The sequence below is a fragment of the Lepidochelys kempii genome, chromosome 8 (assembly GCF_965140265.1).
Source record: "Lepidochelys kempii isolate rLepKem1 chromosome 8, rLepKem1.hap2, whole genome shotgun sequence".
In the NCBI taxonomy this organism is placed as follows: domain Eukaryota; kingdom Metazoa; phylum Chordata; order Testudines; family Cheloniidae; genus Lepidochelys; species Lepidochelys kempii.
In genome coordinates, this window is record NC_133263.1 from 70725449 (window position 1) to 70745998 (window position 20550).

Here is a 20550-nt window from a genome sequence, read left to right on the forward strand (position 1 = left end):
CAGAGACTCTTAACAAGTCTCTGAGCATGTACAAACTGAAATTTTTCAGAGACTTATAACTTGGTCAATTTGGGGTAGTTTTTCATAGGTATGGCAAAAGGTACGTCTCTGTCACATTTCAAGCCCTTGCTCCAAAGAATGGACACACTAAAACTTCTCAATGCACTTGGTGTAAGAATTTTTTTAATATGAGCAAACCAATATACTTTCCCCCTAATCTCATACTTGAAAATGACTGCTACATTTTTGCTGAAACTATTAAAAAAAAAAATTAAAAAAATCAGTCTTTAGGCAGGTGTTCAGTGTGGGAAATTTCAGCCTGAATCCTTGAAGTCAGGCAAAGTTATAAGCAATTGAAAACAGGGTGTTATAATGTGAAGTATTGGGTAACCTTAATTATAGATGTTGCTACCAGCTCCACCTATAATAATTAAAGTTACAGTGCTTCCAATATTTCACTTGGGGTGGTATTCTATGATCTTTTAGGCCTCATTGTTAGGAATGCTTTCTTGACATTTGATCTAAATTTTCCTTTTAAGCTACATTATTTTTATTTATTTATTTAAATTGTTTTAAGGACGAGTTCTTGATTTGATGATAGTTGCATATTTTGTTACATAGGAGGATAAATGTTCGAGTGAGGATTGAGCTACAATCAACATCGAATCCTGTTCATAAAAAGGTGTGTGGTCTTTTCTTTGCTCCTCCTTAAGTATTTTAAATGTCTTCTTCCTGATATGTAAAGAGAAAGCAACATGAACTTTTACTACATTTGTCATTGAGCAGGTTAGAGTCTGAAAAATCTGGTGTTTATTAGTATTCAGGTTTGTTGGCACGTGTTGGTTTAGTTTTTTTCCTTGCCTTATTAGCCCTTTATCTCAGTTTTATGGTTTCATAGTTCTTAGTAACATATGATGCGTCTGAGGGTTGATGACCACAACAGTTTAGAGAGCCCATGGGTAGTAACAGTGTTTTGTTTTTTTTTCCAGCACTGACCCATCTTCATTATGTCTGACTCTTAACTTAGAATTCTAAACTGTTGATTTTAAAGACGTCTGAATGTCACAAAATTCCCTTTTCTATTTAATTAAAACAAGCACTTCTTCATGATATGGTGAATGTAATACATTGTAATTTTATAGATAGCTGCGCTAGATATTTTGAACATATGTAGCCCATCATCATAGCATCATTCTGCCTATTGCAAGACAAAGGCCTCATAATGTTGTTTCTAAACATCTTGGATGTGCTAAAAAAAAAAAATCTTGGGGTAAGAATCTCGCCCTTTTACCAGCCCATTATGCTGGATAAAAGGGCCACAGCAATGTAAAGGGACTTTAAAAGCCCTGGTCCCAACTTGGGGAGAATTCCCACAGTGCAGGAATTGAGGAAGACAGCTGTCACATGCTATCTTCTGAAGGCTGCCTTGCAGGTCCTCATGTAGGTGGTAAGGCTGCAGAATGTCTTGCTGTAGAGATTCTGGGTTGTACTGCTGCATGTAGCCATGAGGGACAAGCTGCCATATCTTAGAGACCGGGCTATGTAACCTATTCTGAGGGTGCGAGCAGCCCAAAATTGAGGATGCAAAGGTGGTTTAAAGCAGTCATTCTCAACCTGTGGTCCGCAGACTGCTGGGGGTCTGCGGACTATGTCTAAGCGGTCCATGAAAGACTTAGACTAAAAACTGACAGAACAGAATTCAACTATATGCACAGACAATAGATTTCCAAAGGAATCTGCACCTCCATTCAAAATTTTCAAAGAGATCCCCACCACCATTTGAAATTTTTTAGGGGTCTGCAAAAGAAAAAAGTCCTCATAACCCCTTCTCCCTCAGGACTGTGAGTTCTGTGCTATGCCTCTAAGAGCTGCAGCATGCTAGTTGGCCTTTCTGTAGTTACCATTCATTGATTTCTGTTCTGTTTTTAATGCAGTCCATTTTTATCATTCGTACTTGGAACAGTCAAATATAGTCCAATAAATACCTTTGCTTTGGAAATCTTCTCTGCTGGAAGTTAACGCGGCCTTGCTTTAAGATTAGTCTCTTTGTGGGAGGTAGTTCTTTTTCTTTTGTAATATTTAAAATAGAAATTGCCCTAAAATGCAATATAACTGATGTTCCTTTTCCCTCTTATTCGTGGTCATAGGTGTCTCTTATTTGCTGTAGAAAGTTAAAATATTTTTGGGTACTGTCTGAATATATTAATATAACTAGTTTATAATGTTTAAAATAATCTTTAAAAATATTTATTTTTAGGACTTAGTTGTCCAGTTGACTGATGATACTGACCCCTTTTTCCTTTATAACCTTGTTATATCTGAGGAAGATTTTCAAAGGTAAGATGTCAAGTTAATGTGCTGTTTATGAAACATTAAGAAATGGTAGTAAAGAATGGATATTTTGTAATTTTAAAAAGTTCTGCTTGACAATCAAATAGACCTTGGCTCTTACTGTGTTTTTCTGCCATAGATTGCTTAGTGCTCTATCGAGGAAGATAGTGTCATTCTCCTCCAGGTATAGATGGGAAAACTGAGGCATAGAGAGGTGAAGTGACTTGTCCAAAGTCATATAGGGCAATGATGGAACCCTGGTTTCCTAAGTTTCAGTCCGGTGCCATATCCACTAGATTACACTGCCTCCTATTTTTGTACCTCTAAAACCTTTTCTGGGTGTTTGTGAACATTTCGCAAGGATTTCAGTTGGAATACCCTCAAAAGGATTATTTCTATGAGCAAGGGTTTACAGAATTGGGCCATTCAATTAAAGATATATTTTGTATCATCACATTGTTGGGTCTCAATTTAATAGTAATCACTCAGGAAAAAGATCTCAATGTGGACAGCTCAATGAAAATCTCCGATCAATATGTAGTGGCAGTCAAAAAGGAGAAATAAAGCCCCAAACTTATTTGTATTACAGTAGTTCCAAAGGTCACAATCATATCTGCTCCATTATGCTAGGCTTAATGTACATACACACAATAAAAGAAAGTTCCTGCCTCCAAAGAGTTTGCATTGTTAAGGCTCCTATTTAGTACATCTATCCAAGTATTTGTTAACCCTATACAATATAGTGTTCTCAAAGAAGATTATAATTTGAAAGATACATATTTGTTCCCACATAATTTTGTTTAGTGAAAGATAATTTGCAAAACATTCAAAATAAAAATACCACACCTCTTGTGATTAGCTACTTGACAGTGTTTCTTTTGTACTCTGGATTAAAAATTGAAATGATAGGTGTTAAACTTTTAATGAATTAATTAGTAAAATATTTATTTACTTAGTGCAAATGAAAATATTTGATAGGAATGTAACTTGTACTTTCCCCTCTTTCTTTATATAGTTTAAAATGCCAGCAGGGTCTTCTGGTAGATTTCTCTGCTTTTCCACAAAGATTTATAGATCTACTTCAGCAGTGCATTCAGGAACAAAACAAAGATACCCCAAGGTAAATAACATTTTGGTACCACGTTACCAACTTTTAAAAAACATTTCTTAAACAAAACACACAATAGGCCAAGCACTCCAAGAAGCAATATAAGACCAAGGAAAGTCAATGGGATTTAGGCTTCAAGTGCCTAAATCACTTTTGAAAATGAGAATTTTCACTTTAGTGCCTTTGAAAATGTTACCCCTTATGCAACGTGTTTTATTTTTACAAAGTTCTTTTAAAGCGCATGCATCTTTAGAGGTTTTTTATTTGCAATTTCAAATGTAACATGAGTTTTATAACTTTTATAAAATCTCAGAAAAAGCGAAGATTACAAATCCACTGGCTTTTTTATTATGCATACAGGAATCTTTTTGGTCCGAGCATTATATGATATGTATGTGAAGATACTGTTTTTCTATCGGATTCCCTTTTATATTAACATAACATTAATTTGATAAAGATTTTGGCCCTGATCCTGCAACTGTATCCAAGCAGGTGGGGCTTCTGGAACTATACAGATCCAGTTGTGTGATAAGTGCCTTAATGATTATTATTTTGTAAAGTGAAAAAAAGCCTGGAACTTACAGATAGTTTGTAAACAGAGATATTATGTATTAAATGTGGTTCTGTTTTGTTTGTTTTTTAAGGTTTTTGCTGCAATTAGTTTCTTCAGCATCTGTGTTAGATCACGCACCTGCTTTTTTAAATGTAGTGGAGACAAACCCATTTAAACATTTGACACATCTCTCACTAAAATTCCTGCCAGGAAATGATGCAGATATAAAGAAGTTTTTAGCAATCTGTTTGAAATGTATTAAGGTAAGATGATAGATTTGTAATATTCGTAATTAGGTCCTGATCCTCCAAACACTTAACATTGTGGCTTTTATTTTAATTTTTTTGTTAATTTTAGTTCATGTTGTGGCTTTGCACATAGTTATATAGGTACATATTGTAATTAAATCAATACACTCTCTCTCTGAGGCGCGTGTATATTTAAAATAGAGCTATCAAATGATAAAAAGATCACAATTAATTGCGAGATTTAAAAAATGTCACGATTAATCACACTATTAATACAATACCAATTTAAATTTATTATGAATACTTTTGGATGTTTTTCTACATTTTCTAATATATTATTTTCAATTGCAACACAATACAAAGTGTACCGTGCTTACTTTATATTATTTTTGATTACAAATATTTGCACTGTAAAAAAGAGTGCAATCTACAAGTCAAAGCATGAAGGGGCATACGAATGTTTAGCATATCTGGCACATAAATACCTTGCAATGCCAGCTACAATAGTGCCATGCGAATGCCTGTTTTTACTTTCAGGTGACATTGTAAACAAGAAGCAGGCGGCATTATCTCCCGTAAATGAAAACAAACTTGTTTGGCTGAATAAGAAGTAGGACTGAGTTTTACATTTGTTTTGTTTTTGAGTGCAGTTATGAAAAAACAAAAATGATAGAGCTAGCACTACTGTACTTGTATGAGGTGAATTGAAAAATACTGTTTCTTTTGTTCAGTGTATTTGAAAATGCAGAAAAACATCCAAAAATATTTATAATAAATTTAAATTGGTATTTGTTATTGTTTAACAGTGCGATTAAAACTTTAGTTAATCACTACTATTTTTAAATATAGTTAATTTGTTTTGTGTTAATCTCTTGAGTTAACTGCAATTAATAATGGCCCTAATTTTAAAACAAAATCTGATAATCTGAATTGGCAGAAATTAGACACTTTGGATATTTGATGAATGTGGTAATGCAATTGTTGAGTTAAGTGAGCCTCTCAGTATTGGCTGCTTCATGGCTTTGTGCTGACCCGCTATACAAATGCAAGAGTGAAATACTTGAAAGTTAAGGATTTTGATCCTGCTGTTGGATCTACACGCGCATACCCATGCGTAAGTACAGAGCCTTCTTTAATTCAGTGGGGTTTCATTTGCCATTTATAGATTGGAAAATGACGTTAATGTGCTTGGTAGCATATCAGGTTTAAATAATGTTATGAAATGAACAGTGATCTCAGAGTTTGAAAAATCTTCAGCCTACAGTCCAGATCTCACTAATTTCTTCACATGTAATTTTTGTCTCCTTTTTATTTTAGTGCAATGTAAATGTAAACTGCCTCTGTAACATAAACTGTTTTTAAAAGAAAAGGTTCACAAAGATTATCCCCATAACATCTAGGTCAGGGTCTAAGTTCAGTCTAAGCTGTGTGGCTGTGCAGCAGGCTATCAAGGGCCATGCAGGCACACAGCAGGGAGAGGTGACTGTTTCCCGGCCCCAGCCTTGGAGCTGCCGTGGGCAGGGAGAGGGCTGTGGGGAGTCCTCTTTCCCCGCTGCAGCCCAGGAAAGCCTGTACCCCAAAACCCTCATCCCCCAACCCCACCCCAGAGCCTGCATTCCCAACCCTGAGCCCCTACCCACACCCAAACTCCCTTCCAGAGCCTGCACCCCCTCCTGCATCCCAAATCCCTCATCCCCACCCCCACCCCAGAGCCCGCACCCCCAGCCAGAGCCCTTACCCCCGTACCTCAACCTCTGTCCCCGCCCTAAGCCCCCTCCCACACTCTGAACCCCTGGCCCCGGCCACATATCCCCTCCATAGTGGTGCACATATCAAAATTAATTCTGCACATAGAGCTGGGGGCAGTACTGCCTTTAGAGCTGGGCACCTGGCTGGCAGCCGGAGCCCCTGCATGCATGGGGGGCGGGCAGCTTTCGATCCTCCCGTAATAACCTTGCGACTCCCAGTTGAGAACCCCTCATCTAGGTATTAATGCAACTACTTTTCAAACAATAGTTTAAAGTGTGAAGATCCTATTTTCTTGGGGAAATTTTGGGGAAAACTTGATTCAGAATTGTCTGCATTTGTACTGAATTACTTTTTTACAATTGAAAAAAGGTTTTTATTTTAGGATTCATGAAAATATACAACTTAGTATTTAGGCTGTCTTGGTAAGACTTTGTTACTGGCATAATGGACATGTATTTTTGGACTTTACATGTAGAAATAATGGAATATAGATGCTAAATAATGTTTCTAAATTGGAAAATAAGATTGTATAGATTTAAAATGTCAATTATATGTAGGAAGAAAAGTCATTATTGGAACAAAAGTTTAAAAAAACTGAAGATGACCTTACCAGACAGCTGAGCTACACACAGCAGGTAATTGACTTATGCCTTCCTGCCTTTGGTATAATATGTGTTCAGTCTTCTGAATTTTCTGTATAGCGTACCACATGTAAAGATATATTACTAATTGTAGAATTTCAGTAGGGTCCAGTTTATAGAACACTTCGTAAAATATTATCTTTTCTTGTTTCGTATCTAATCTTATATCTGTGCATTTATTTTGAATTTTTTGGCCTGTGGAGTATTTACTGCTGGTGACCCATAGATGTCTGGCTGGTTACATGGTGTTGAGAAACAACCAATTTTGGCAGGGCAGAAGGAGGTGAAGTGAAGTTCAAAAGTAGCCAGTGTGATGAACAGTTCTGAAGAAAGGTCAAAACATCATACTAAAGACAACTAAAAACACTTTACTTTTCCCTGCAAGCACTTGCTGTGGTTGCCATAGGAATATTATGTGCTCAGAAATATGAGAATAAGTAGTTCACAAGACTGTCTCTACATTGAAATGTCACACAATGAAGATATTTTGGAACTCTTTACTTTGTGTTCTGTATGAAGCAAAGAAAAAAATTATTAAAATTGTGGCTATTTATGTTCTAAAATTCTATTTAAGATAGATGGTGGGCCCTGTTGCGGTTTCACTTCTTTTTTAGAGGATGACGGCTGTGGGTCATACGGTAAAAATACAGACTGAACTTTGGTCACTAAAGAGAGAGAGAGAGCCTTAATGTTCCTTTTTTCCCCTTCTGTGGACTTATCAGACAGTTGACATTTTAAAAACACATTAACTTTTTATAGAATTGGAACTGCTGTACACTTCTGTTGTTGCAAATTTAAAAGAAAAATGCTACCAAGTAGTATATTTTTCATACTGAAAAGTTGGTATTTACAGCGCTGTGGCGTGGCTGAGTGTGTTCACTCTTTCTTCCACTTGATAGGAGAGAGTACCATGCTGTGGTTAGGGCATAAGGTTGGGAATTATGATTCTTTTACCAGCTCTGTCATTGTTTGATGACCCTCTGTTTCCCATCTGTAAAGCTGAGATGTATGTCACTGGGTGGTGTGAGGATTCAGTTAGTTCTGTAAAGCACTATGAGATCCTTGGATGAAAATCACAATATAGTGCAAAGTATTGTTCAGTATAATATGATACATTTTTCAAGATTCTTTATGCTGTCTCAACAAACACAGAGCTTGTCAGAAAAGAGCCGGGAATTAGATAAGCTGAGAAGTGAATGGACGTCACATACAACAACGCTAACAAATAAGCACACTCAGGAATTGACAAATGAGAAGGAGAAAGCTCTCCAGGTATGAGAACTGAAGGAAAAACAAACCAAAAATATAGGTACACATTTAGTAGTTTCTTAGTTTAAGGTTAGTTTCACTGAAGCACTTCTTCCTTTGTTTTCCAACTTTTTTTCATTACAGGTGCAGACTCAGTACCAACAACAACATGAACAACAGAAAAAGGAACTGGAAAGCTTGCATCAGAAAAGTATCCAACAGCTACAGAATCGATTGTCAGAACTAGAGATTGCCAACAAGGACCTAACAGAAAGGAGATACAAAGGAGACTCCACAATTAGAGAACTTAAAGCAAAACTCTCTGGGATAGATGATGTATGGAATGTTCATTTTTATTTTCAAATCTATATTTGTATAGGGATAACACAATCAATACACTCACACGATATACAGTGCAATCTGTGAAAATACAGCAAATGTTCAGGTTGTGGGAATCCATACTTTAGGTTCTGAAGTATTTATTTTTATTACCTATTTCTATTGTCTTATTGATATCCTTGGTAAGAGTTAGATATGGTTATTCAAACTTAAGGTATTGCAGTGTTTTTGTTTTGTTTTGTTGTTTTGAAAATATTTTTTCCAAACATTCTAGGAGTGCCAGAGAGCAAAGCAAGAAGTGCTGTCGTTGCGTCGGGAGAATGCTACTCTGGATGCTGAATGCCATGAAAAAGAGAAACACATTAATCAGCTACAAACACGAGTTGCTGTTTTGGAACAAGAGATCAAAGATAAGGACCAGCTAATTATTAGGACAAAAGAAGTATTAGATGCAACACAAGAACAAAAGGTTCTGTTAGTTTCTAAATATATTGTTTCTAAAGTAGTGTAGAACCATGCTTAATTGCTGTCACAACTGGGCAATTGTGGATTATCCGATTTTGTGAACTGGCAAATAGATGATCAACCATGATTTAAAGAATTTAAGGTTACAGCATTGCAAAATACAATTACAGTTACAATTATAGTACGTTGTAGTCCAACAGTAAATATACACTACTTTTACAAAATATATTCATCTCTTACTATTAGATTTTGCTGACATATGAGACTGAATTTTTCTGTTTAAAAACTGGATTAGTGATGTGAAAATTAGTGAGGTGGTTCTTCTAGTAGCGTCCCTATGGGTGCTCCACTTCAACTGTGCATGTGCCCCATTGCATCTTCTATCAGAAATTTTAGGTAGCAGTTCCCGTTTGGCCCTTACATGCATTCTACTCTGACTCATGCTCTGTACCATGTCTGTATAGAGCTGCATGGGCAGACTGCCTTCAGTTTTTTCTCAGCTGCCTTGGGCTAAGATGGAGCCTCAGAAGTATCATAGAATATCAGGGTGAAGTGTCTGAATTGAGCTTATTTCAAGTAGGTTTTCTTTTTCCAAATAGTTTTACATAGCTAACTAGTTGTAGTGATAGTAGATGATGATGGTAGTAGTAATAATAATATTTATTTATTTATTTATTTATTTATTTATTTATTATTGACGTCCTTTCAGGGTTTTGTTCCCTGCAGGGAACTTTAGGTTGCTGAGAGGGTGTGCCCAGCTCTTCAGGTTTTACAGATTGACTTTCATGCCGGCAGGCTATCCTGGTGAGCGATGGGCACTCCCAGTGCATCCATTACCTTGAGAAGTCACACGTCCCCCAGAAGTGTAATTTTTGCCTGGCATGAAAATCAAGAGCCAGAAAGAACCTGGAGATTAAATTGCACTGCCTCATGATGGAGAGCTGTCTGTCTAGTTTCTGAAACAGGCTAGGAGACCTCCTTCATACATTGGTCTCCAAGCAAGTTGAGCTCTTCAACCACTTTGGCGTAACACTCCCTTAGAGCTTCTAAGAGGGGAAAACTCAAGAATCCTCTCAAAAAGACTCTAGGAAAAGGAGCTCGGGTTCCCCAGATAGGGAATCTACTTCAAAGAAGCACTGGTCGCCGATTGAGACAACTACTTTTGCGCCTGTTGGTTCCTGACTCGGTACCCACAAGACTGCAGGTTCCTCAGGTACTGTGACCACCACTAAAACCAAAGAATCTAAAGGTTCCAGCACATCATTGGTACTATCAGGAGATTGAGCTGACAAGGAGAAGACTGTCTCTTCTAAGTTAGTACTCAAAGAATCAGCCAGGTTCTTGGAACCTTCCATTTCAGTACTGCAGAAGACCAGACTATCATCTAATGGTCGTTCCTTGGAGTGCATAAAGCCTACAGTGTCATTTGCTCCATCTACCAGAATCACCTCTGCTCAGGCTGCAGCCTCAGTACTGACTGCCATGTCGATACTGCAGGAGGTTAAATTTTCACAGCACCTCACAGTGACAGAGATGCCTGACTCCCCTTTGTTTGGTACTGAGGACCTCTGAGTCTCCAGACATTCACCCAGTACCGACAGTCACCACCTTTTTCTACTGGTGCTGTTTGAAGTCATCAACCTGCAATGGTGAAGGAATCATAACTACTTTATCTGGGGATGAAGAGGAGATGTTGTTAGTAGGGTGACCTTGTTCTCTGCTTTCACCTTCTGCTCCTCAAAAGTCTCTCCTTGTGGTTCAGGGCTTCAAGAGAGGATGGGAAGGATTGTTTAGCCTTATCATGGCAATGAGTGATGCTAGGGGTCCTAGAGAATTTTTGGCAATATGTCACCAATTGATCCCAGTACAGCAATTGAGTGGGCCCATGGGGTATAGGTGGGGGCATCCATGAGTGCTCATGCTATTGGCATGGAGTTTGAGGGTGTCTCTCAAATATGTTCCATTTCCCTAGCAGTCTCCAGAAAAATACTCCTCTGATAGTGAGGAGGGGAAACCTGAACCAGAATTTGGTTGGTAGTCACCTGAAGTGGAGGACCCATAGGGACACTATTTAAAGAAGGAGTGGTTACTCACCCTGTTCAGTAACTAGTTCTTTGAGATGCCCTCCTATGGGTGCTTCAGTACTCCACGTCCTTGCCCTCTGCTTCAGATTTCTCTGCTGTGGATCTTTGTGGTAGAGAAGGAATTGAGGGTGGGTCACCTGCACAGATCTATTTAGCCATGTTGCAGAGTACTAGGCATAGTAGAGTGCATGCATGGGTCAAACAGGCACTGCTAGCTAAAATCTCCAATTTGAAGGTGCATGCCCACCTGAAGTGGAGCGTCCTTAGCAGGGATTCCAAACTCAAATCACCACGAGGGCCCCATGAGGACTAGTACATTGGCCCGAGGGCCGCATCACTGAAACCATTTCATACAATGATACAAAAATATAGTCAAAAATGAAAAAAATGAAGAGTACTGTAGTATGCTAATAAAAGTCAATGTATTAACTTTTTTTAAACGGTAATGCGAAGAGGGGTTTTAATAAAATTTAAATACCTGTAACTATTCCCTATGTGGTCAGTAACAATGATGATCTACACTAACAGTCTGTCAACATAGATGTAATGGCAGGAACTTTTTTAAAGTAACTATTCATACAAAATACGTTGCCACTTTTTTAACAAACATTCTTCCCAACTACTCACAGCAAAGAATCATACATGCTGAACTTCATACCTCAGACTGCTCATCTAGTCCATGAGGCCCTGCCTCTTCCCACCCATTCCCAGCCCCCATTCCAACCCCTTCCCCAAAGTCTCTGCCCCCTTCCCCAAATCCCCGCCTCTTCTCCATCTCCTCCCCTGAGCGCCCGCGTCCCTGCTGCTCCCCCTCCCTCCTGGAAAGTCCTAAGTGCTGCCAAACAGCTGTTTCGTTGGCAGGAAGCGCTGGGAGGTAGGTGGAGAAGCGGGGATGCGGTGCGCTCAGGGGAGAGCGGGGGGTGAGGGGGAGCTTGGCTGCTGGTGGAGTCGGCGCCTATGGCGGGTTGCAGGAAATAACTCTGCGGGCCATGTGTTTGAGACCCCTGGTCCATAGGGACCATCTCGAACAACTACAGTGACTGCACAGGGGGAGTAAACCCTCTCCCGTCTAATGCAAATTTTAACGAGCTTGATCTAAATCAGATTTAAGTATTGTGCTCTTTTTTTTTTTTTTTTAAAGAAGCACAAAACCTTGCTAATGGAAAACCTTTTGATTTTTTTAAGGTGATACTGGAAGAAAATACAGAGAAGAAACAAGTTCATGTAGGAAAACTTGAAGCAACAATAAAGTCATTATCGGCTGAACTTCTTAAGGTTTGTTTAAACATGAAATTGTCCTAATCATGGGATTTCTTCATTTAATTTTATGCATTGTTGTTTAATTTAGAAATGATTCTTGTTTAATAGGCTAATGAAATTATCAAGAAGTTACAAGGAGATTTGAAAACGCTAATGAGTAAATTGAAATTGAAAAATACAGTAACAATTCAGCAAGAAAAACTCTTGGCTGAAAAAGAAGAGAAACTACAGAAAGAGCAAAGGGAACTTCAGGAGACTGGACAATCTCTTCGAGTAAAAGAGCAAGAGGTAATGCATTAAGTTATCTTAAGCTGTAACCATTTATGTATGTGCTTTAAATTAAGCATGCGTTTAAGTGTTTGCAGGATTAGCCTTGAATTGCTGTCTGTAAAACTGAATGACTTTACCCACTTATGAAATGGTTTATTGAAACAGAATTCTGGCAAATGTTAGTGTAGTGTATGTTTCTGGTTGATAAAAACATAGAGGGAATAGAGAGCCCAGTTGAAGCAAAACTCTCAAATTTTAGTAACAGCACTAAATTTGACAAATTGGGAAGTCCAAGAAAAATAGCTAAAATAATTATAAACTTAATTGTTTGGATCAATATGCTTTTTACCTAAAGAGACATTCAAATTAAAAAATAATTTTTTTTTTTAAAGAGGGAGATTTTCTTGTATTACTTAGATAAAATATGAAAGATTTAAAAAAAAAAAAAGTTTCGCCCACTGTTTTTAGGCTCTATGCTTTATTTGCATTTGGTATTTTATTCAGTTCCAAGAATGAAAACATACTGGTCAGTTCAGTTTCTGGTTCTGTTGCATGTTTAAAACACTTCATGAATGTGGTTTGGAACTGCAAACTTCATACCTGGACAGAACTTCCAGCAAAGACAGCAGGAGTTCAGGGCCATCTCAGATTTCAGTTACTATTAGGGTTAGCAAACCTTTTAACAAAAGCTAACTCCTACAATGAAAACTCTTTACCTTGTTACCTCTTTAAATACAAATAGAGAGAGGATACTGTATTTGAATAGGGCTAGAATTTACAGAGTACAAAACGTTCAGTGAATGCAACGGAGTGTACAGAGCTATGAATCAACATACTTCTGAAGGGCAGAAACAGGCAAAAGCTGAGAGAGAGATTTTTCAAAGGCATAAACAGTTGCCCAGGGCCAACTGACACTTTTTTTTGCCTTGAAATCAATGCCAAGAAAATAAGGATCTTTTCATTGTGTAATCACACCCCTTTTGTACTACGATTAATTGTGAATCTAAATCAAAGCAACACTGAAAGATAAGATCAACTGTACTTCCAAATCCTTGATATTTATTTCCACTGTTTTCTTCAGTTTTTAATCATTGATATTTCTTGATTATGCTTGACGTAATTAGTATGGAAATATTTCAGGTATGCAAGTTGCAAGAACAGTTAGAAACTACAGTACAAAAACTGGAAGAAAGCAAGCAACTGCTAAAAACCAATGAAAATGGTAGGTTTACTGGATTCCTTCTTCAGGTCTCTCTCTCCTTGTTTTTGTTACACGTAGGGGAATTCTTCACCACTGCACATGCACAGAATTTGATCCCCTCAGATTTCTTTGCTTCCTCGCAGAAAAATGACTGATGGGGAAGCCACAAGAGTGGTCATGTGACCCCCTCCCCAGCACTGTTTTGGGTGCCCAGGGCAGCCAGCAGAGGGGTGAATCACTGTGGGGCAGGGGGCAGGACTGGAGAAGACCCTGCGCCAGTCTCAGCTGCTAGTCCCAGCTGGGCTGGGGAGGACAGGACTTCCTCTTCCTCCTAATCAACACAAATGATTAGGGGTCTAGAACACATGACTTATGAGGAGAGGCTGAGGGAGCTGGGATTGTTTCGTCTGCAGAAGAGAAGAATGAGGGGGGATTTGATAGCTGCTTTCAACTACCTGAAAGGGGGTTCCAAAGAGGATGGCTCTAGACTGTTCTCAATGGTAGCAGATGACAGAACGAGGAGTAATGGTCTCAAGTTGCAGTGGGGGAGGTTTAGATTGGATATTAGGAAAAACTTTTTCACTAAGAGGGTGGTGAAACACTGGAATGCGTTACCTAGGGAGGTGGTAGAATCTCCTTCCTTAGAGGTTTTTAAGGTCAGGCTTGACAAAGCCCTGGCTGGGATGATTTAACTGGGAATTGGTCCTGCTTCAAGCAGGGGGTTGGACTAGATGACCTTCTGGGGTCCCTTCCAACCCTGATATTCTATGATTCTTCACAGTATCTGGGGCCATGTCAGACCTACCCCCAGATTTCTCCCCTGGCTGCAGGAAGCTCTACAAACTCCCTCCCACTTTCCCTCCATGCTTCCTGCACCCATTGCTCCTCAGCTGCAGGGGGAGGGAATCACTGTACACTGATCACTGTTCATCACCCCAATGAACCACCTGCACCTGGATCCTCCTGTAGAGTCCCATGACCGTTGTACCCAGAACCCCCTAACAAGCCCCTTTGCATCCAGATCCCCCTTCCCACTCGGATCCCTCACTGAGCCGCCTGCACCCAGATTGCCCCTCACACAACTCTCTCAACCCACACCTGGATTCCCCCCCACTAAGCCCCTCCAAACTTGGATCCTGCTTTGCTGAGCCTGTCTGCCCCACACCTGGTGTACCTGGCAGAGAGTGGCAGGGCCCTGGGGTTTTTCTGGGGAAGGCCCTGTCCTTGTGCTGTGTCAGGGTTGGGTGCAGCCTCATCACTGAGTCCGTGTCCTTGGTGGGAGCTGCACAGTGATCTCCCACCTCTTTCCAGCCAGTGGCCTGTGCTTGCCAATGCCATGCTGGAGTCTCCACATTTATTTGACAAATAAAATTTGCAGAATTTTAAAATATTGTATGCAGAATTTTTAATTTTTGGCACAGAATGCCCTCGGGAGTAAAATTTTGTATTAAAAACATTTTATTTCATTGTGAAGCTAGAAAGATTGCTCATTTCTCTCATGGAATACTTGTGATGTCCTGCTGTTCCCCTCCGCTCCCGCCACCCCACAGCCCACAAGGATCAAACAATTTAGTAACCGTTCAGTTCAGGTTTCCAGTGTATTATAGTAGCCCTAATTTGTTTGGTGTGGTTCTTCACATAAAACAGAATTTCCCTTACAACTTTCTAAGTGTTACATTTTAGAATTTGAGAAAGTGTACATGCGATTCTAAATTTAAGCTACATGACCACGAGTTAAAACAAGAATTGCACAGATAAGTTACAAATTGATGCTTTGAAAATATAGGCTCCAGTTGTGCATCCTACTAATACACATGCTTAACTTTAAGCAGGTAAAGAATTTCATTGAAGTCCGTGGGAAAGCTTACATGCTTAAAGTTATGTATGTTTGTAGATCTCTTACTCTTTATGGGGCATAATCCAAAGCATATTGAACTCAATGAACTTAAATCCAGCTACGGGGTCTCTAATTATTACATGCTTACCTCCCTATAGTTGTGGGTTCTAATTAATACTCTATTGCTGTTCTATGAAAAATTAAGTAATGGGTTATAATAATGGACATTTAAAAGATGACTATGCTCTTTAAGGAACCTGATTTTTTTTTTTAAGCCATTTTTAGCAGTAGATGGTTGAAGGGAAAAGTTAATCAGGCCTGTTACGTTTGAGAGATAGGACTTTGCGGGGGCGGAGGGGGCGAATATGACACTAATATAACATGAAATAGAATCATTCACATGATTTCTTGACGTAGTTTGTTAGATTTACAGTACTAATAAAAGGGGTGGAAAACAAAATGCTTGAAAATTAGAGTTTTACTCCTTTTTCTATATAGTAATCACATGGTTAAATAAGCAACTGAATGAAATTCAGATGGCAAGAAAGCAAGAGATATTGGGAACGTCTACCATTCCACTTATACATTCAAGCAATGGCACTATTAAAACTGGCACTTCACCTCACAATATGGTAAGCTATCCAAATTTATAAAACTTTGTACTTTCTGTACATCTTTAGAATAAAGATACATGCCAAGTGAAGTGCTTACCGTACCTAGGAGAAATGCTTTGGTATTTGAATTTTTCTCATCATGTTGTGCACTGTTAATGGATGCAACAAAGTTACTAGTATCATAAATAAGAACTTCCTAAATTCTCATTGTCTTGAATAAGCGATATAAAATGTTAAAATGCACAAATTTGTACAATGCGTTTGGGCTAGTGAAATAGCATATGCTAAAATGTGCATGCATCTACACGTCTAATATTCTTAAGATCCTTCTCTAAAATGAGTCAAGAATGTCCTTCTCAAACAGTCCATTACACCGCACTTACACCAAACACCAGAAATTGTATGTGAATAGAAAGATAGGCTATATAACACATGCTAGACATGCCACCAAGCAAAGGTCATAAAGTATTCTGGGTTGCTCTTTATATAACTAACTGTTATTTACCTGGTGGAAGGGGATGTACAGGTATTTTTCCTCTGCCTGGAGGACCTAGAGCTTCTGCTAATCTGGTAAAACATTATTTATATATATATAAACTACATGCAGAATGTCCCTTTCACTTTTGAATTTAATATGAAATTAGAATTTAAAAATCTGCCAACACACAGAAAAACGATTACATCACTAATAGAAATTGCATAAGAAAAAGTGTGGGTGTCTTGCTCTTAGACATCTTCATACTTCTAGAAATGGTTACTAACAAATGTTCCAGATAGTCATTAATTTTTACATGAACATAACTTTTTAACTTAGGGCTAGTGAGGTATTTTAAAGAGCACAAGGGAAATGAGGAGTAAAAAATTCTTATAAAATGTTCTTGTTTAAAGAGACCAAATTAAAGTAGGCCTGCTGGCTCTTAAGATGTGTGGTACAATGCTTTCAAGGAGTTCTCAAATCTATCAGTCAGTGTTTATTTGGTTGGTTGTTTTTTTTTGATTCAACATATCTAGCACATGCCCATTTTACCTCGGCTAGCAGGTTTTACTTCTCTATTGTTCTGTTCCCCTTCCAGTAACTAAGGCCTGTAGATCTGCAGCCATTTAATCTTAAAAACAAAACAAACACAACAAAAAACCCAACTTGTTTGCATTGCTACATTTTCTCTTTGATGCACAGTCTTGTGTGACTTACATACACTTGTAATAAGAGTATAGTCAAGAGTATATTAGTCAAATCTTGTGGTTTGTTGTTAGAGGGGAAAAGTGCTAGTAAAATAATGCTTACCTTGTCTAGTATCCATTCACTTTCTGCAAGTATTCCTTTTAAGAATGTAAACCAATTTCTTCCCTGTACTTTAGTCACTATAATGTATAAACATTAATTTGTGGTAATATTTTGTGACTACAAAGGTCAGTTTTAAATTTTTACATCTGGGCTCAGTGAAATGAAATGCTCATTGAAGCCTGCCAGGCATGATTACCCAGTAAGAATACTAATGCCTAGCTCTTATATAGCGCTTTTCATCAGTGGTTCTCTACATTCTTTACAAAGGAGGTCTGTCTCCTTATCCTCATTTTACAGTTGGGGAAACTTAGATACTAAGAGGTGAAATGCCCTTCCTAAGGACACCCAGCAGACCAGTGGCAGAGCTAGGAAGAAAACCCAAGTCTCCTGAGTCCCAGTTTAGTGATCTTGAATGTCTGGTTTCTACTTTAAGTGAACCACTATTAAAAAGAAAACTAGAGATGCTGGAACTAGAGATGCATACATAGATTTTGATTTTCTACTGTTGCACTGCTGTTTCCTCCTCTTTCTACATTTTTTATTTTTCTCTTACAGCTTGACAACAGACTCCGTTTTACTAGCTCAGGAATCAGTTACCCCATCTCTCCAGTATGTGCTTTCCAAAACTTTCCAGAAACAGCACCTGTGAAAAGTGCCAACCAGCAGGTTTCAGGACCAAAGGCAGGCATTTATTTTTACTTCTGTGCTCAAGACAAACATTTCTAATCATATATTTCTGAACAGTTTGACTTAATTGGCTATTTCCAAAAATTATTAACACAGTATGCTATGTGATATGGTTTTTATGTTAAGTGACAGCAAGAATTTGGCTATAAACACTAAATTATTTTAGTGGTAATAATATTTGGCATTTTCAACAGTTTACAAACCCTAATTTTCATGACTCTCCTGTAAGGTATTTTCCACCTTGTCATGAATTCTCCTTTGAACAAAAGCTACACAGCAAATTAGTTGTAGTGTTAAACCTAGAACATGAGAATTCCTGGCAGTTACCTCTGGTTTTCAGTCTAATATACCATACTGTCTCCCAAATGTAACTTTCCTAATTTCTATTTGATTATAGTAAACGTCCTACTGTAAACTAGTGAGAAAGAAGTTCTCAAAGTCAGCAAGGTTCCCTTTTCAGTTGTCTGTATATCTTCGTGTTCTTTATTCCTTACAGAAGTAGTTTGTAGTACACTAAACACTTCATATATTCTATACAATTTGGGATTGAAATTACTATAGCTCAGTGCCATAGCATCACTATTTCAGAGTATCCCGATGGCATGGGTGTGGCCTTGCAGGCATCCCACTCTTTGATTCCTCTTCTCAGGGCTCCTCAAGTATACTTCTCCAACACTGTCTTAGCTAATAACTAAGGCTAAGATTTTGTCATTGCTATTTTTAGTAAAAGTCACAGACAGGTCATGGGCAATAAAGAAAAATTTACGGACGCCCATGACCTGTCCCTGACTTCTACTAAAAATTTCCATGACAAAATGGGAAGCAGTTGTGGGGGGCTGGCTGGGAGCTCCAGGGACCCCCATCACCTGTGGGGACTTGGAGTTGCGGGGGTCCCCCTGCCACCTCCAGGGTGGTGGGACTCTGCAGTTCCCAGCCACCGCAGGCTGAAGTCATGGAGGTCTTTGGTCTGTGACAAAACTGTAGCTTTACTAATGACACCCATGTCATGGAGTAATATATTAATAGGGGCACCTCGAATCACAAACTAAAGTTCAATACCGTAACTCAAAAGGGTTGGGCTTTGCCGCCGCCTTACACTCCAGGCTCTACTGTCCTTCAGCCTAGAGGGCTCTCAGATTTAACTGTGGAGTCCCTTCCTAGAGTTCAAAGGCTCCAACCAAGCAATAATGCAAACAATGTCTACCCACCTTGGGCTTAATAAAAGTCCTATGTCCCTCCTGGATTCGATCTCTGCTCCCTGCCCTTGTACATGAGAGTGGCCAAAGAGGTGTTTCCTTGAGTGTTTCCAGCATCTCCTTCTGCTATCCAGGCCTCCTGGCTTCTGGCCTGTCTTCCTATTCCCAGAGAGGACCTGCAAAACTTTCTGCTCTCTGCAGCCTCTTCCTGCTGCTCTTTATGGATAGGCTTGGAAAGATGAGATTTTCATCAGTAAATGTCAATTTCACCATACACGCACAAAGCCACCCAAAAATATATTTCCATCAATAATAATCAAAAGTTACAGATCAGCAAAGTAAGAAAAATGCTGCTTGAGATGTTTGTTGGATTCAAGGATATTTACTTTGTATATCTGTGTGTGGTTATAAAGCTTTAATGTGTTGAGTCTCAGCATGTGTTGTCATTAAATAATTGTCTGATTCCCCCATACTTTGAAAATTTAAATGTATTACATTGAAAAAAAAAAAAAAGCTTTAAATGAACAATTGTTATCCAATGACCTTTTTTAAAAAATGAATTCTGCTGAGTCTCTTTTTGGGAGAACACCTTTCTCCTGCTCAGCTGGATCAGTTTAATGAACAGGGCTAGCTTGGCCCCATGCTCTTAAAGTGGCAGACTGCCCTATTACACTCCGCAAAAGACTTACCTTACTAAAAACAATCAAACCTGATGTTTCAGAAAAAAACACCGAATACTAAAGACACCAAAACTTTAAACAAAGGCTTTCTTGGCAAATATCCGCTTTACTTTGGCATAACTGACTTCAATCAGATATCAGTCAGCACTATATTAGTGGGCTGTAAGCTGCTGCTCTACCCTAAATCTTAAATTTAACATAACTTAAATAATTGAGAAGCAGGAACTATTTCCTGTTTATATTGGATAACAAACCATGTTGCTATGTATCAGTAATTCACCCTGTGCTATCCTATTTATACACAGCAGATTTGTCAACTGAATTGCTTCTTTGGTTTATATCTATACTATTTTATTTCAGAGTAACAGCCGTGTTAGTCTGTATTCGCAAACAGACTAACTGTAGCTCACGAAAGCTCATGCTCAAATAAATTGGTTAGTCTCTAAGGTGCCACAAGTACTCCTTTTCTTTTTACTATTTTATTTGTTAAGCATTTGCTAAACATGGTGTGGAACCTTATTGCCCTGAAGTGCTCAGTCTGACAAAAGTCCTCAGTCTATACATTTTCTTGGTGCATAATCATATCTGGATCCAAACTGTTGAATGTGTGAAACCTTTGATCTTTTGGCAGGTTCAGTTTAACGTGCAGCTTTCAAAAACTAATAGAAGTTCAGACATTCAGCCAGGATTTCCTATTGCAACTGGTCATTCAACAAATAAAGAAAAGTGAGTATCATGATGATTGTGCCCATAG

At 38.6% G+C, this 20550-nt stretch overlaps 1 protein-coding gene across 1 annotated transcript in view; it reads left to right on the top strand.

Moving 5' to 3' along the window:
- Nucleotides 1–20550, top strand: part of SASS6 (SAS-6 centriolar assembly protein) — a 30451-nt gene that overhangs the window by 4324 nt on the left and 5577 nt on the right. The window contains exons 2-15 of the mRNA XM_073356937.1: nt 622–682; nt 2258–2337; nt 3347–3451; nt 4084–4255; nt 6547–6624; nt 7783–7902; nt 8023–8214; nt 8492–8686; nt 11952–12041; nt 12135–12314; nt 13437–13518; nt 15833–15966; nt 17789–17914; nt 20428–20522. Of these exons, the coding sequence (XP_073213038.1) occupies nt 622–682; nt 2258–2337; nt 3347–3451; nt 4084–4255; nt 6547–6624; nt 7783–7902; nt 8023–8214; nt 8492–8686; nt 11952–12041; nt 12135–12314; nt 13437–13518; nt 15833–15966; nt 17789–17914; nt 20428–20522 (1710 nt within the window). The remainder of the gene's footprint in view (nt 1–621; nt 683–2257; nt 2338–3346; nt 3452–4083; nt 4256–6546; nt 6625–7782; nt 7903–8022; nt 8215–8491; nt 8687–11951; nt 12042–12134; nt 12315–13436; nt 13519–15832; nt 15967–17788; nt 17915–20427; nt 20523–20550) is intronic.